We start from the raw sequence: 14662 nt of genomic DNA, 5'->3' as shown, positions 1-14662 counted from the left end.
AATAATTGAATTTAAACATTCTTATTTCAATATTTGGCACATAACACCTGCAAAAATGATCACAATGTCAGGATTTCATTTTATTTCAGAATCGATGGCAAATACTAATATTTAACATTAGTTTATCATTTAAGCCGATAAAAAGCCCTTTTTTTTTTCCGAGTCATAAAAGGATTTGGAGTTTCCTAATCAACCTTTCGGGTGCAGTTGCACGCTCTCAAAATAACTAAAGTGTTGGCTTTAAAAAAAATTGGTTCATTAAAACTAAACAGGTTTAGTTTTAATAAAAAAAAAAAAATTAAAAAAAAATCGCTTTGGTAATTAGATATGTCGTATGGTTATCCCTAATCGCTGAATAAAACCGCTAACGAGTTGAATGATTACGACATAAAATTAAACTCGGGTTCCTGAAACGGAAACTTCGTTTGTTTTTGTTTTTTTTCTTATCAATATATTTACATTGTTATTTTGTTTTCATTTTCAATCATTCGAACAGTTTTCTTTTTCAAGTAATCCAAGTTACAAAATTCCCACTGTTTACTATGCTAAAATCACAATGACTAATGTATACCTATTAACCCTTATCCTTGAGTGGCCTCTGGGCCTTGATAAGTGGTGACACCCATGTAAAAAAAAAAAAAAAAAAATCACTCGAACAGTTTTCTTTTTATAATGTACAGTTTTAAAAGTTTAAAAACGATATAGTTTTTACTTCAGGAAAATTAATGGGTCAGTTTTTACGATGTGCCCTGTTAAAATACTGTTAAAAACTCGCTCAATATATGTTACCGTGACATAGGTTGACATATATTCGGCGGGTTTTTAATAGTATTTTGTATAGTTTTTTATTTATAACACCTTTTCCCAAACTTACGGTGTTAAAGAGGGTGTGAGACGCCATCTTGAATTTTCCAACACATCGGTAAACACTGTATGTTTTTCGAGCTGAATAAATATATTACATTGAATAAAAACACAAAAAAGATATCCAGTTAGGTAGAAAAGTAACTTATCTTGCCTTTGATAACATTTATTTATATATTTGTTTTTGACTATTTTTTCGAATCTATGTGTACAGTAATCTTGCCAGGATGCGGAGGAAAATGAATGAAGGGGGAGGGGAATAAAATAAAAACATTTTGGAAACAGAGTAAGTTTGAAAGAATTGCTTTGCACAGAAAGAAATTAATGAAAAAATAAAATAAAATTTCTTTTCTTTCTTGATTTTTTTTTTAGTTTTTTATGAAAAAGGAAGTCAAAATTAAGACTATAAAAAACAATTTTTATTAAGAGCGAACCTCAGTCGTCAGGTCTGTAAAAAAAAGACGTGGAATAATAAATGTTTTCTAATACAAATTGTTTTTACTTATGTGTTCATTTGTCTCTTTGAAGTTCGTTTGTTTAATATATCGGTTTGCAATATAATTTTGTCATTCTGTCAGACTCAAATTTTAAATCTATATATCTATAAAAGTGAAAGTGTGTGTGTGTGTGTGTCTGTGTACATTTCCCTACGAAATAACTCTGTCAATTTTTAGTCTACAGACTCGAAATTTGATATACAGGGTACTGAGATTTGGAAAAATCTATGTGATCGGTTTTTAGCCAGAAATTTGGCGATTAAGGGGTCAAAGTTCAACGATTTGAGCTTTGAGAACTCTACCAAACTTCTCCGACAATTTTGGGTCTACACACTTTAAATTTTAGATATAGCTTCCGTGGACATGGATCTAACTTAATAACTTGATTTGAGCCCAAAACAATAAATTTTCAGGGGTCATAATAGGGGTCAAAGTTCAAAAAATTACCCCCTTTTTTTTTGCTCAGCATACACCTCCAAACACCCGGGCAACGCCGGGCACCCATGCTAGTATATATATATATATATATATATATATGTGTGTGTGTACACGTGTGTGTGTGTATATATATGTGTATATATATATATATATATATATATATATATGGCGATTAAGCTACACTGAATATTCTGCGTTTCATCCACTATAGGATTCGTCAGGCTTATGCGCGAATTCTGTGGTTGCTTCTTGTTTTTATATATGTTGAGGATTTCTAGTTAGCCAATCAGCTTTCTAGTATCCACCGCGCCCCTTCCTATCAGCCAATGGGCATACATTTTATCAAACAAAGGATCTGTTTTAGAACTAGGTTAGTGGTTTAAGGTAGATCTTTTCCTTCCTTTTTTTTTTTTTTTTTTATATATATATATATATATATACACACACACACACACACCTATGTGTGCACACATATATATACATATATGTGTGATCGTTTATGTATATTCATGTTTGTTTAATTTATTTATTTGTTTGTTTTCTATTGTTAGTTTTAAAGCTATTTTGTATCGCTATCCTAGAGTAAGTTTTATTTTGTGAACACAGTTGTTTGCTATTTCTCGTCTACAGTTTAATAGATTTTGAGGTTCTTTAAAGTACAGGATAGCAAATTTTTCATGAAGGCATAATTTACATGGGTCGTCTAAATGTCTGCACGTGGTTTTCAAAACCCGATACTATGACCACAAAAGTACATTCAAAAATAAAAAACACCATATAAAAACAACACTAGCGAATAAATACTGGGAACTCAAAGAAAGCGGACATTCGCTGGTAGTCGAATGGAAAATAATGAGACAAGCTACCACATGCAGACATTTAGACAACCCATATATATCGCCATATATATTTTATAAATTACTATATATATATATATATAATCTTCTTGGAACTTTTTCATCTGGTTGAGATTACTTTATAAATATTAATTCTTTAATATTTATAATATACTTTAGTTTTACCATCTTGGATCATTTTAATAAAAAAAAATTCTGTCTTACAGTAAATTTAATTGTCAGCTAAATATTCTTTAAATTAATGAAAAAAACGTCACATTTTGAAATGTATTTATTTTAAATTGTATTGTTTTAGTCAACGGAATGCTATAATTTGATTTTGAGACAATTTTAAATGGGTAAGATCGGAATTGTTTACCTTAGCGACATCACATGAATCATCAAATGTCATCTTTGCTGATCAGACTATTTTTATTATATGAGTGAAAGTTGATAATGTAATTACGAACATGAAATGCATCATCGTCATACTCGGTTTGATGTCTTGTTTTACATGTTGGCATGTGTTGGAGATCTTTTATAAAATTGACTTCCAAACTTCTCTTGTTAACTTTAGAAATTATTTCTTTTTCTTTGAACAAACTCAGTGAGGTGATGGAAGCAGCATTTTTATCAAGATACCATCTTTAGGTGATTGCCCACCAAGGCTAAAGAGGACTTCACCTGTGTTTTGTTATATAGATCAATCAATGTTCTGGTAGAATTTTGTCTGGCATTCAAAGATCAGGAAATTGTAGAATTTTAAAGAACCATGTATTTTTATTACAAATGTATCTGTATTGATGTCATTGTTTTTGTTTATATTTGTCCATCAATTTTAATGTTTTGCAACTTTTTATTTCATTTGATCTTTTCTTTATAGGTAGTATCCTTTATGACTTTTTCATGGGTCATGAACTGAACCCACGTCTTGGTCCACTGGATTTCAAACTGTTTTTTGATCTTCGAATGAGTTTGCTTACCTGGTTAGTCATCAATTTGTGTTTTGTTCTGAAAGCCAATCAAGACAAAGATGGTTGCCCTCCTGCTTTAATTGCTGTAACCATCTTCCAAGGTTTATATGTGGCCGATGCGTTGTGGTTTGAGGTAAGCAATTGTTTGTATCTTTATTCGCTTACATTTTTTTTTTTTTTTTTTTTTTTTTTAATTACATTTTCACCCCAAACAAGGCAAATTGCTACTCTGGTGTAGGAGGCTAGTATCAGGGGCAACAACTACTGGGGTACTATGTGGGGATTTGGGCAGCAAGATATCGGTTCACGTTACACTTGAATTTCTGCATGTCAGTACTGTTGGGGATTTATAAGTAATCTAAAAACCTACAACTGTATATTTGAGATTACTCTACTCTCACAGAAACCTTCCGATGATACTGGATAGAAAGTAAGCAGATAAGTTTTGCTTGCATTAAATGTTGACCTGACTGTGACGTGTAGGTATAGAAAAGTTGAAACAAAACAAATTATCACCTAAATGTGTGAAAAGATTTTTAGCACTATGACGAGAAAGAGTTAAGAATGTCTAAATTAAAAAAGAGGTGAATTAAAAGGCAAACAGGGGTTATAGCTAATCTCCCTGATTGAGAAGACATAGTTGGCTTAAGGACCTTTAGCAGATAATTGTAGCCTTGTGATTGTCTTGATGATCGAGCTACATTAGAAACAACACATTTTGCAAGGATAACTTAGTTGTGCTCGGCGTGTGTATGTGATTACGGAACCAAACGCTATATATTGACAACTTTTATCCAACACGATGATTGTTGTCGTTTGGCTTTGTTGCCATTTTTTTCTGCAACAGCCAATGTACCTTTCCACTTTAAATCAGAAATATTCACTTTTCTCTTTAGTTACTTCAACCAAAAATTGGAGATTTCCATTTTCTTTTGCATCTTTCTGAATTCTCCATCTTGACTGTCTGGCTGCTAATGGTTAATTGTTCGAGAAGAGGGTGAAGTGCTTTGTTTGTGAAATTCAATAAATCAGTTGTTTTTCATTGTCATTAATTTTCTAGTGAATCTCTCCTGTTTGAGTGTGGAGGAAGCTATAGTATCACAGAGTAAATGTAAGATAATTTAGAAGGCTGCTGAACTGGATATGAATGGGAGGATGCATTTGCTGCTCATTTTGTTATTTCGTGGTCAACGGAATTCTTCTTCCATTGAATATTCGTATTAATGAGCATTTGTGAATAATTTTCACAGAAATCTGAATAACAACTGCTGTTGCAAATTAATGAATTATCCTAACAAATAAATTATTAAAAATGTGATTCTTAATTGTAATTACGCTTTCCACAAGTCATGTTTACCAGGCCTGTTATAGGTATCACCTTGGATTTGCTTCATTTTGATTTTTTTACTTTAGAAGTTGTTTTTACACATTACATATACTCTAGAAATTTCGAGTTCTTAAAAGTAAGGGAGATAATTTATATATTTTAAGACAATATTCCTATAATCTAATCCTATGTATGCATACAACTCTAAATTTCTAACCGAAAGTTTGCAGTTCTTCATGCAATTTAGAAATTGTAGACGTCACATTTCATATTTTTAGATTTACTAAATTATATAATTAGTTATCAAACATACAATCAGCTTAATGAACAAATTTAAGTCTCATATTTACCTAAATGCAGATCTTCTGTTTAATAATCTAACATAAGTTATCTTGTGTAATTTTCAAAGTCAGACCCAAATAACATTTCAGTTAAATCAAATTTTGTAATTCTTCAGCTTTTGCTAATGCATATTATTGACATTATAGCATACATAGCTACAATTTATTTTTAAAATTGCGTAGTTCATCCCAGATGACTGCTAATAGGAAACGTTTTTATATAATCACCTAAAAATAAAGATCAGAGGGTAGGATAATTTATTTTAAATCCAATAATAGTTGTCAACCTTAAGTTTAAAAATTGTCTAAACAAATAAAAAAAATTTTAAATCTAAAAATAAAAAGCTTTTTATCCTAGGCAACACCAGATGGATAAAGCTAGTATATACATACATATAAAAAAGAATAACTTTTTTTTATTTTTCTTCTCTTTTAGGAGGCTTTTTTAACAACGATGGACATTCTCCATGATGGCTTTGGATTTATGTCGACCTTTGGAAATCTAGTCTTTGTCCCTTTCCTTTACTCGATGCAAGGACTTTACTTAGTTCGACACAGGGTGGCTTTACCTTATTACATACTGGCTGTTATCACATTTTTGAAAGGTGAGTTTATTTTTTTATTCTAGTTAGGTGTTATTTAGACATATAACAATGGTTCGGATTATATAGATTTTCTTATTGACATCTGTTAATTTTGGAAGATGATCGTTCTATTCTGTGAGTATGGAACTTAGGTAACGAAGTATGGCAGGAAACTGTCACCCATGCAACAGACCTCCCTCGCCCTCCTCGCACATCGCTGGAATGGTCCATTGAAAATGCAAGCACTGATATGCATGATTTCAATGCTTTTGTCAGAACATTGGTATATATAGTCTTGTACTGCTTTGGTTTGTATTTTTCATCAAAGTTGATTTCCAAAGCCTTTCCTGTTGGTGAATATAACTGTAAGGCAGTGAAGATTTTTAAGATCATTTTTGTTTTGTTTTTTTTCACATAAGTTGTCTTCCTAAACTGATGAGCTGTTGGATAGCGGGATATCAAATTATCGATGAATAATGTTTTGATTGAGCGGAACTGAAACAATGACATCAACATGTTATTTTGAGGATATAACAAATAATTGTACATGAGGGGCTTCAAGCGATGAGAGGAGACAATTTTCCTTTGATGAGAGTTAAACAAATGTTTTTTTGGTGAAGAAGGAGGAGTGTATATAATAATAGCAGTCTATATAATAGATAGTCTGTGAACATTTAAGAGTTAGAGAAATATTTAATATGACAGTAACAATCGGGACAAATTCACATACCTGTTTCTTTGAAAGATGACACAAAGTTATATTTCATATAGCATTTATTCGCACACCGTCAACATTTCGGAGGTTACATTTTGATTTTACATTTTGGGTCTTGATTTCACCATTTTCGACGCTGTCTTCTCCCTGACTTTGACTGACTTCAAACCCTTCTAACTAACGCTCATGTATATATTAAAACTATTTCTTTGTGATTATATCATTTTTACGTCCACAAAGATTCCTGTCAGCCGACATCTGTATCACATATTAGGTGTTATTGTTAACGCACATTCCTTTTTCTTTAAATATTGTTTTTATTTATCTAAAATTTCTTCTTGTTATTGTTTATAGAATCTAGTCAAGTTATATTCCTAAAACTTCATTTAATCATATTTGTCCTTGAATTGCATTTTTCTCTTTAAAACAAATCTAATTCAATCTATATGATGATGATCTTCTTGCTCGGATAATTTGGTGATACTCTGGAAATGCTAATATTCAACAGTATCATCGACCAAAAGCCATAGTTTTAAAGCATCAAGTAACTTGCCTTCATTCCTTTTGGTAGTAGTTTTGTTGGCATTATATCTTAGCCATATAAGCAGGCTACGAGCTGAACTTAATTGTCAGTTATTTATAGATAGTGGGAGCTTATCCTTGTTATCAACCCTTGTTTGTGACAACGTTGGAACCACCTTGCACATAACCAACCTATAACAGTTACAGGTTGGTTAAATGTGTTGTATTTTGAGGTATTATAGCTTTAAAGCAAAACATCTCACTCTCCTAGACAACTGAAGAGAGGATGTAAGCTGTCAAAGAGTTTTTGGCTCAAAACTGGAAATCGAAAACCATGTGACTGTCTTGCATTGGTGATAATGTGTTTTACTTGTGAAGCAAGACAGCATTCTGAAATGTAAGTTCAAATTCGCCCATAATCTGTTAAGATAAAAAATAAACATAAAGGTTTAAGAGTCACTGTTATAGATAGTCGCCCAGAGGATTTCAGTTAAAAATAACATTTTTACTGTTAGTCACAATTGAAAAATTGCATTTCAAGTAAAAACGCTTTGGTGTACTTGTGTGTCATGCTGAAATAAGCAAAATAATAAAAAAAAATTAGGGGGAAAAAATATGATCATGTAGAATTTTTATTAAAATTAAATAATGGTTTTATCATATTTTCTTGATCCATTGTTGATAAGTGCAAAAATACTGGCAATTGCCATAAAGCAGAATAAGTTATTCTTTAAAGGAAATAATGATTTAATATAATAAAATTGATTATAATTTTTGGTTATTTTTACTTATTTCAGCATGTCATGAAAGTACATCAAAGTGTTTTTTCTTAAAATGCAATTTTCAGTTGTGACTAATAGTAAAGGAGCAGCTTTTTATGGTTAAATAAACTAATTGCATGTACACGTTACAATTAGATGTTTTTGTAAAAAAAAAGTAGATTTTTACCTAATTGAATTCGATTTTTATTTCACAGTTGTTGGTTACGTTATTTTCCGAGGATCCAATTCCCAGAAGAATGAATTCAGACGTGATCCATTCAAGCCTAGCATGGCCCGTGAGTTTTTTAATCTCTATTTCGAAGCATTCTTTGCTCATGCAACATTGCCAGATTTTTACTGCCATGTTGGCAGATTAAGAGCTATTTGACACATGCTGTATGGGGGAGGGGGTATAGACAATGAGAGCATCTCTCCATTGACAATCCTGAAACCACATTGCACATAACCTACCCACAACAGTTATAGATTGGTAGCATGTTTTTTTTGTTTTTTTTTTTAGGTGCCTTAAAGCAAAACACTACACCCTATTAGATGAAGGAAGACAGAAGATGGGTTGTCAAAGACTTTAAAGTTCAAATGTGATATGCATGAAAGTGTATGATTTCAGAAAAAAAATTTCCCATTAAATATAAATGTTTGATGTTCATGTCTTATTTGCTATTGTTTATTTTAGATCTTGACAGCATCCCCACAATCAGTGGAAGACGTTTATTAGTTTCTGGCTGGTGGAAGCTTTGTCGGAAACCAAATTATCTTGGAGATATCATCATGGCAGTTTCCTGGTCCTTGACATGTGGTAAGTTCTGACGCTTGAACTCTGGCAAATATTCCATTGATCCATGAATCAGATAGCGTATAAAGAATTAGTTCTGTTATACTTTTACAAAACACATTAGCAGGATTGTAGTGTAACCAATACGAACAATGAATTGCTTTTTGCCTTTGGTAATAATGGCCGCCTACACTAATCAAAGCACTTATGTTTTGCATATGCAATGGAAAGGGGACAATGGCTGTCCCAAACAAATGGTTAGACAGACCTTCAAGGTAAAATAATGAACTGTGTCCTGTCATGCAAATGGTTCATTTTGTTGGCTAATCGATAACATTTTGGGTTTTCATATAAGTGTCAACATGTCATGACCCCCCCCCCCCCTCCACTGAACAACCTGGATATGGCTATGGTGTGTGTGCATGTGTCAAAGCCAACAAGACTGCAGGTGGGGGTAGGGATCATTTCAATTTGTGAGACAGGATGGTGCTTCACTGTTGGTAAACAGCTGAGAGGGCAAATACGAAAGTAGTCGATATTTGTGATTGCTGGCTGGTGACTAATACAAAAGACCAGACAGGAGTTTTGGTTTTATGTTTTCGAAAAGTATCACTGCTGCTATAGTTATCCTGAAACAAATGCAAGAGAAGTACCTTGGTAAGAATGACCTTTTATTTTGCTTTTGAGTATCTAGTGAAAGGTTTTAGCAGTGTCAAGAGAGGTTGTATGAGTAAACAAATGGTTTGTGGCAGTTGTTTAATGGTGTACAGATATGCTCAGCCGTAGAATTAACGACACATTTTAATAACTGTTTTAATGTAAAGGTGGGAGTACATTAGGGTTCTGTACTGAGTACAGAAGTCAAGGGAAAGAAAATATCTTCAACCACATCAACAATGCTTGAACCATCTATCAATTTTGATCACTGTTTTGGTATCAAAAAGAAATAAGGCTAAACACTAAAATCAGGATCTACCAGGCCCTCATCTACACCATTCTTCTTTATGGCTGTAAGACTTGGCCTATACAGGCAAGTGACTCACACACACTGGAGGTATTTGACCATCACTGCCTACACTGCATCTTCTGTTTCTGCTGACAAGTTTTTCCAACAATACAGTTTGTGCTTGCTGCAAGATCTACCCTCTCTAAAAATCTCTCCTTGCCAGACATCTTTATTGGTTTGGCTACACCCTTCGTCAACACCTAGGTGACTACATCCGTGATCCAGGGTGAATACCACACCTATGACCCTGACTGAGTCCATTGCTTTTCATTGATTTCTTAAAAGCCTTATCCAAATTGTTCGGTTGGGGGTGGGGGTATGACATATGTTGATGAATTAGCACTTACTAGTGAAACAATGAAAGGTTCTGTTAAGTTAAAGACTTGGAGTAATGGTCTGAGAGTGAATTTTAACAAGTGATCTTAGTTGAAAAAGGAGTGGGATGCATTTTTTTTTTTTTTTTTTTTTTTTTGATACTTATACATGAGTGCATTGGAATTGTTGGTTTAGAAATGATAATCAGTTTGTATGCAAGAAGTGTAAAACACTGAAAATGGATTAGAATTCAGATGTGGAAAAGATATTTGAGTGTCAAAGCTATTGAAGATATTCAGAAGTTTTACCTTGGTGATATTATTAGAGAAGGGGAGAGGGACTGATGTGAGTTAGGAGTGGACAGAGTAAGTTCATGGAATTTCTATCAATATCAACTAGAAGAGTGTTAGTATTGTTGATGGAGCAAAAATCAATCATGCAGTGTAATGTATGCGAGTAAAACCTGGCCAGTGAAGGTTGAGGATATGCGTTGCATGTAGAGAAAAATGGAGTCGTAATATAGTAAGTCTTAAAGACAGGTTTTGATATACAAATGTATGCGGTCTGATGATATATGAAAGTAAAATCTGGCCAATAAGGCTTGAGGATATGTGTTGCATGGCGATAAATATGAGAATGATACAACTGAGTCTGTTTTAAAGACAGGCTTAGATCTGAGAACCTTAATAGAAGATTAAATTTGGACAGTATAAGGAGATGTGTACAGAATAAGAGACTTTGTTAGTTTGGTCACATTGAAAACCTGGATGAGAGTGTGGATTAGTAAATGTAGAAGTTAGGGTAGTAGGGCCATTTGGCAGTGAAAGACCTCGGAAAACATCCGAGGAAGTAATGGAAATGAAAGAGTAATGAAAACCTGGTTAGAAACTGGTTGATTTGAAAGTAAATTTTTAAAAGCCGTTCAACAAATTCCAGCATTGGTTATTTGGATTCTTCAGACTAGTGTCCTTGTCTTGAGTGTTATCTGCACAACGTTACGACTGATATAACCTCCGACCTTCAGGTGTATCTTGTCAAACTCTGGAATCTGCATGGAATTTCAGCATGTGTTGGGTTTACAATCAATTACTAAGTAGTCTTAGTATAGAATTAAATATGATATGGGAATCTTTAATTATAAAGGATATAATATAGTGATAAGTAGGTAATAGTAATATGTTGCAATGTTTTTTAGAAATAAAATGAGTTTAAGGTTCCTAAAATTCCTAATAGAATTATCTGCAAGGACCCATTGTGCGGTGGTTAGAGAAGTACTTGGAAAAATTCAGTTGTAAAGTGATATTTTCTTGAAAGTTCAATTCTCAGTGTATGTGCAACCGAAAATACAATTGCGAATTACTTAGGACCTCTATCCAGTCGTGGCTGACAGAATGATAGCATGCTAGTCCCATGAAGTAAACAAAGGGTTCCGTTAAAAATTCTGTGTAGATTCCCAAGTTTGATAGAAAGATTCTGGAGTTCAACAAGATATACTTGAAGGAAGTTGGAGATTACATCGACTGAAACATTGTGAAAATGACACTGAAGGTGAGAACAATAGTCCGAAGAATCCAAATAATACAAATATGCTAGTATGTAAAGCATATGTTAAACTTATGATGAGATGTTAAAACGTAAAGATAACATGTATGATAGATTGTCATGACTAATAATGCACTACCTGAAAGTACTGCTTAACATTCATAGGTCATTGTCAAGGCTGATATGAGAAGGTGGACTCTTTCTACCATGCAAGAATAACCTGTACCTCTAAAAAGCCACTATTGATTTATGCATGGAGTATTGTTATCACATCTGAGCTGATACATCTGCCACTAGTCTTTTTTGCTTTTAGATAAGGTTTAAAAAAAAAAAAAAAACAACTCTCCAACCTAAACTCTACCCTTTATTCCATCGCCAAAAATGTTGCATCTCTGGGCCTGTTTTACAAATATGTTAATGGAATGTGCTCCAATAAACTTAAAGCACTTGTACCCTCCGAATGTAAATACCCCCAACTAACCAGACAAGCAGCAAAATCCCATCCCTACACTGGAAAGATCCCGAGATGCCAGAAAACCTTCTACTCAAACTGTTAGAATTTGGTCCCTGCTTCCCTAACTGTACTGACATCAGAAGCTCAAGTGTAATGTGGACAAGCATCTTGCTACCTAACTCCCTGCATTATATCCCAGTAAATTTGGTCCCAAAAAGTAGTTCTTTACGTTAGAGTGGCACTATACTTTGTTTGCTGTGAAATATCGGGAGGGGGGGGGTAGTGAGCAAAGATGGAGAAATCTCACTTTCCGTAATCAGTTTCTGTTTATTGAGATTTTCACAAAGAATGAATCTTTTTGTATTTATCTTCATTATTTGATTGAAAATTTCTTTATCTTTCTCTTTCAGGATTTGGCAGTGCTGTCCCTTACTTCTATCCAATCTTTGTCACCCTCTTCTTGATCCATCGAGAACGCAGAGATGCTGCAAATTGTCAGCGAAAGCACGGCATTAGCTGGGAACGATACTGCAATGCTGTCAAGTACCGAATATTTCCTTACATCTACTGAGATCTGAATTTTTTTTAATTTTTTTTTCCCTTGAAACGATATGACTTGGCTTTACGGTGCTCATTTGGCCAGTCTTCGTGGAATGGGCAGGGTGGGAGGGATATATTTTAATTGTACAGTATCAATCAATATGGACTTTTTTTCGGCTACGTCTTGTTCTTCATTCAATGTTTTGTCCATTTTTCATAAATTTTATTTCATTCACCTTTTTATTCGCTATATTTCTCTTTTATTTTAGTTTTACCAAAAAAAATCTTGGGGGGGGGGGTTCGTGCATAGTTTCTTATATCATTCATTAATCTTGTAAGAATCATTCAATGCTTTTTAATTTTTTTTTCTTTCATGTTTATTCATCATTTTTCTGTTTGCCTTCCCCTCTTGTTTCTAAAAGTTAAATAAGCGCTAACAAACAGATCCATTTAACATTTTAGATTATTGTTCAATAATTTTGCCTGAGATGAGGAATTATAAGATTTCTGTCTTCATGATATTTTTTTTCATCATGTCGGTCACAACTGCCGTCTTTAGATGAGTGTGTGGTAAGTGAAATCTCTTGAAATTTCTGTTCTAACTCTTTTATTGTAATTCTGTAATATCTTATGTTTATTGGGTTTTTATAATTTTTATTCATGTCATCCATATATAAAGTTATAGTTTCTGTTTTTCTGTTCATTCACAAACTCCTTCTAGGCTTTTGGAAATAGACTTCTATAATCATATGCATCCATTACTCTGATTCTTTGGATACATCTATTTCATTCATGCTGATATGTGTTGGACAGTTTTTAAAAATTGACTTTCAAAAAACCTATTTCTGACCAAGTCTTTATTTATCCCTCTTTCTCGTAACTCTATTTTCATCAGTTTCTGCGAATTGGCCATGCTGCATCTACTAACTTGCATTTTCAATGTGGCCATCATATCATCAAAATTAAATTTTAAAAATATAAACCCTGCACTAAACCGCTTTAACATGTTTATCTTAATATATTAATAATGGGTTCAGTATGTAAAGCAGGAGTTATTGTTGATCTGAAAATGCCAGGTGTGCCTCAAGGGGTTTAAAGATGATATTTTTTTTACCAAAGATTTTTTTTTCCAATTAATGTTACGTTATGTAAACCTTCTTTCACTTTGACTATATCCTTGGGCCCCACCCTAAAAATTGAATATTACCATATATAAATAAGAATTAAAAAGGTAATATTAGTGCTATGAGATAGATGCAAAAAGAAAATAGTTAAAGCTCAGGCAATGCAAAATCTACTGATAAAATTGTATAATTTTTATAGTTTATAATAAGAGTAGAAAAATTAAATTAAAAAAAAAAAAACAGTGCAATTATTTATTTAAAACATTTTGCTCAATATTATGAAGAATGTTTAACAGATACCATTTTTAAATTAAATCTTCACTTGTTTCAACATTATATTGGATTTCACTTGAGGTGCTTCTTCTACTATAATGTTTGGACATGATGTGTGAGTTAACTTTAATAAGTATATATTCCAATTACATTAGAAAGTGCCTACACCGAATCAAATTGATTAAAAGGCTATATAAAAAGATATATAAGATTTCTAATTATGGACATAAGAATGAAGAGAGGGAGAGGGTTCACTGTCCGAGATTTGGATGAAGAGATTATTTTAAATAATTCCTTCTTTCAAGAGTATAAAAATATGCTAAAGATTTCTAAAAGTCTCTTCATGATGATTCTCATGATTTATAATCCGACGGCATTTGTTGGAGAAGAGTGTGTTGTCATTGTATTCAGCCAGTTCTTCACATGATTCAGCAAAGCCATTTGAATTTATATTTCTTTGCACATGTTCAAACTTGTACAGAAAAAGAGATACAATTACAGTTTAAAGGGATGTTTAGAATCTTTAAACAATTTATCATTTGGAATGTATGAGATAATGGGTGAATATCTGCCATCCAGCAGGATTCCCCATTCCCTGCTAGAATAAAATTTAAAAGAAATGAAATAAAATTAAAAGTAGACAACTCCTATTAGATTCTTCAATTAAAAGTATGATTTTTATTTTTAGAATGTTATTTGGAAATGTTTTATTTCCAATTATCTGAGTCATACTAAGTAATTTAAAAAATAAATTGT

The 14662-nt window shown here is 32.7% G+C and overlaps 1 protein-coding gene across 2 annotated transcripts in view; it reads left to right on the top strand.

Annotated features, from left to right (window-relative positions):
- Window positions 1–13700, top strand: part of LOC145260274 (delta(14)-sterol reductase TM7SF2-like) — a 55676-nt gene extending 41976 nt beyond the window's left edge. The window contains exons 7-11 of one of the 2 annotated variants that reach the window (XM_080118112.1): window positions 3519–3742; window positions 5714–5882; window positions 8075–8155; window positions 8554–8676; window positions 12380–13700. In XM_080118112.1, coding sequence (XP_079974238.1) covers window positions 3519–3742; window positions 5714–5882; window positions 8075–8155; window positions 8554–8676; window positions 12380–12540 — 758 coding nt within the window. In that variant the 3' untranslated portion in view covers window positions 12541–13700. The remainder of the gene's footprint in view (window positions 1–3518; window positions 3743–5713; window positions 5883–8074; window positions 8156–8553; window positions 8677–12379) is intronic. The other variant, XM_080118111.1, reaches the window with a different exon arrangement.
- Window positions 13701–14662: the final 962 nt, after the last annotated feature.

The sequence above is a fragment of the Euprymna scolopes genome, chromosome 36 (assembly GCF_053919585.1).
Source record: "Euprymna scolopes isolate OS-2025 chromosome 36, ASM5391958v1, whole genome shotgun sequence".
NCBI classification, from domain to species: Eukaryota; Metazoa; Mollusca; class Cephalopoda; order Sepiida; family Sepiolidae; genus Euprymna; species Euprymna scolopes.
Note: the sequence above shows the minus strand (reverse complement) of the source record. Positions and strands in the feature narration are given on the sequence as shown.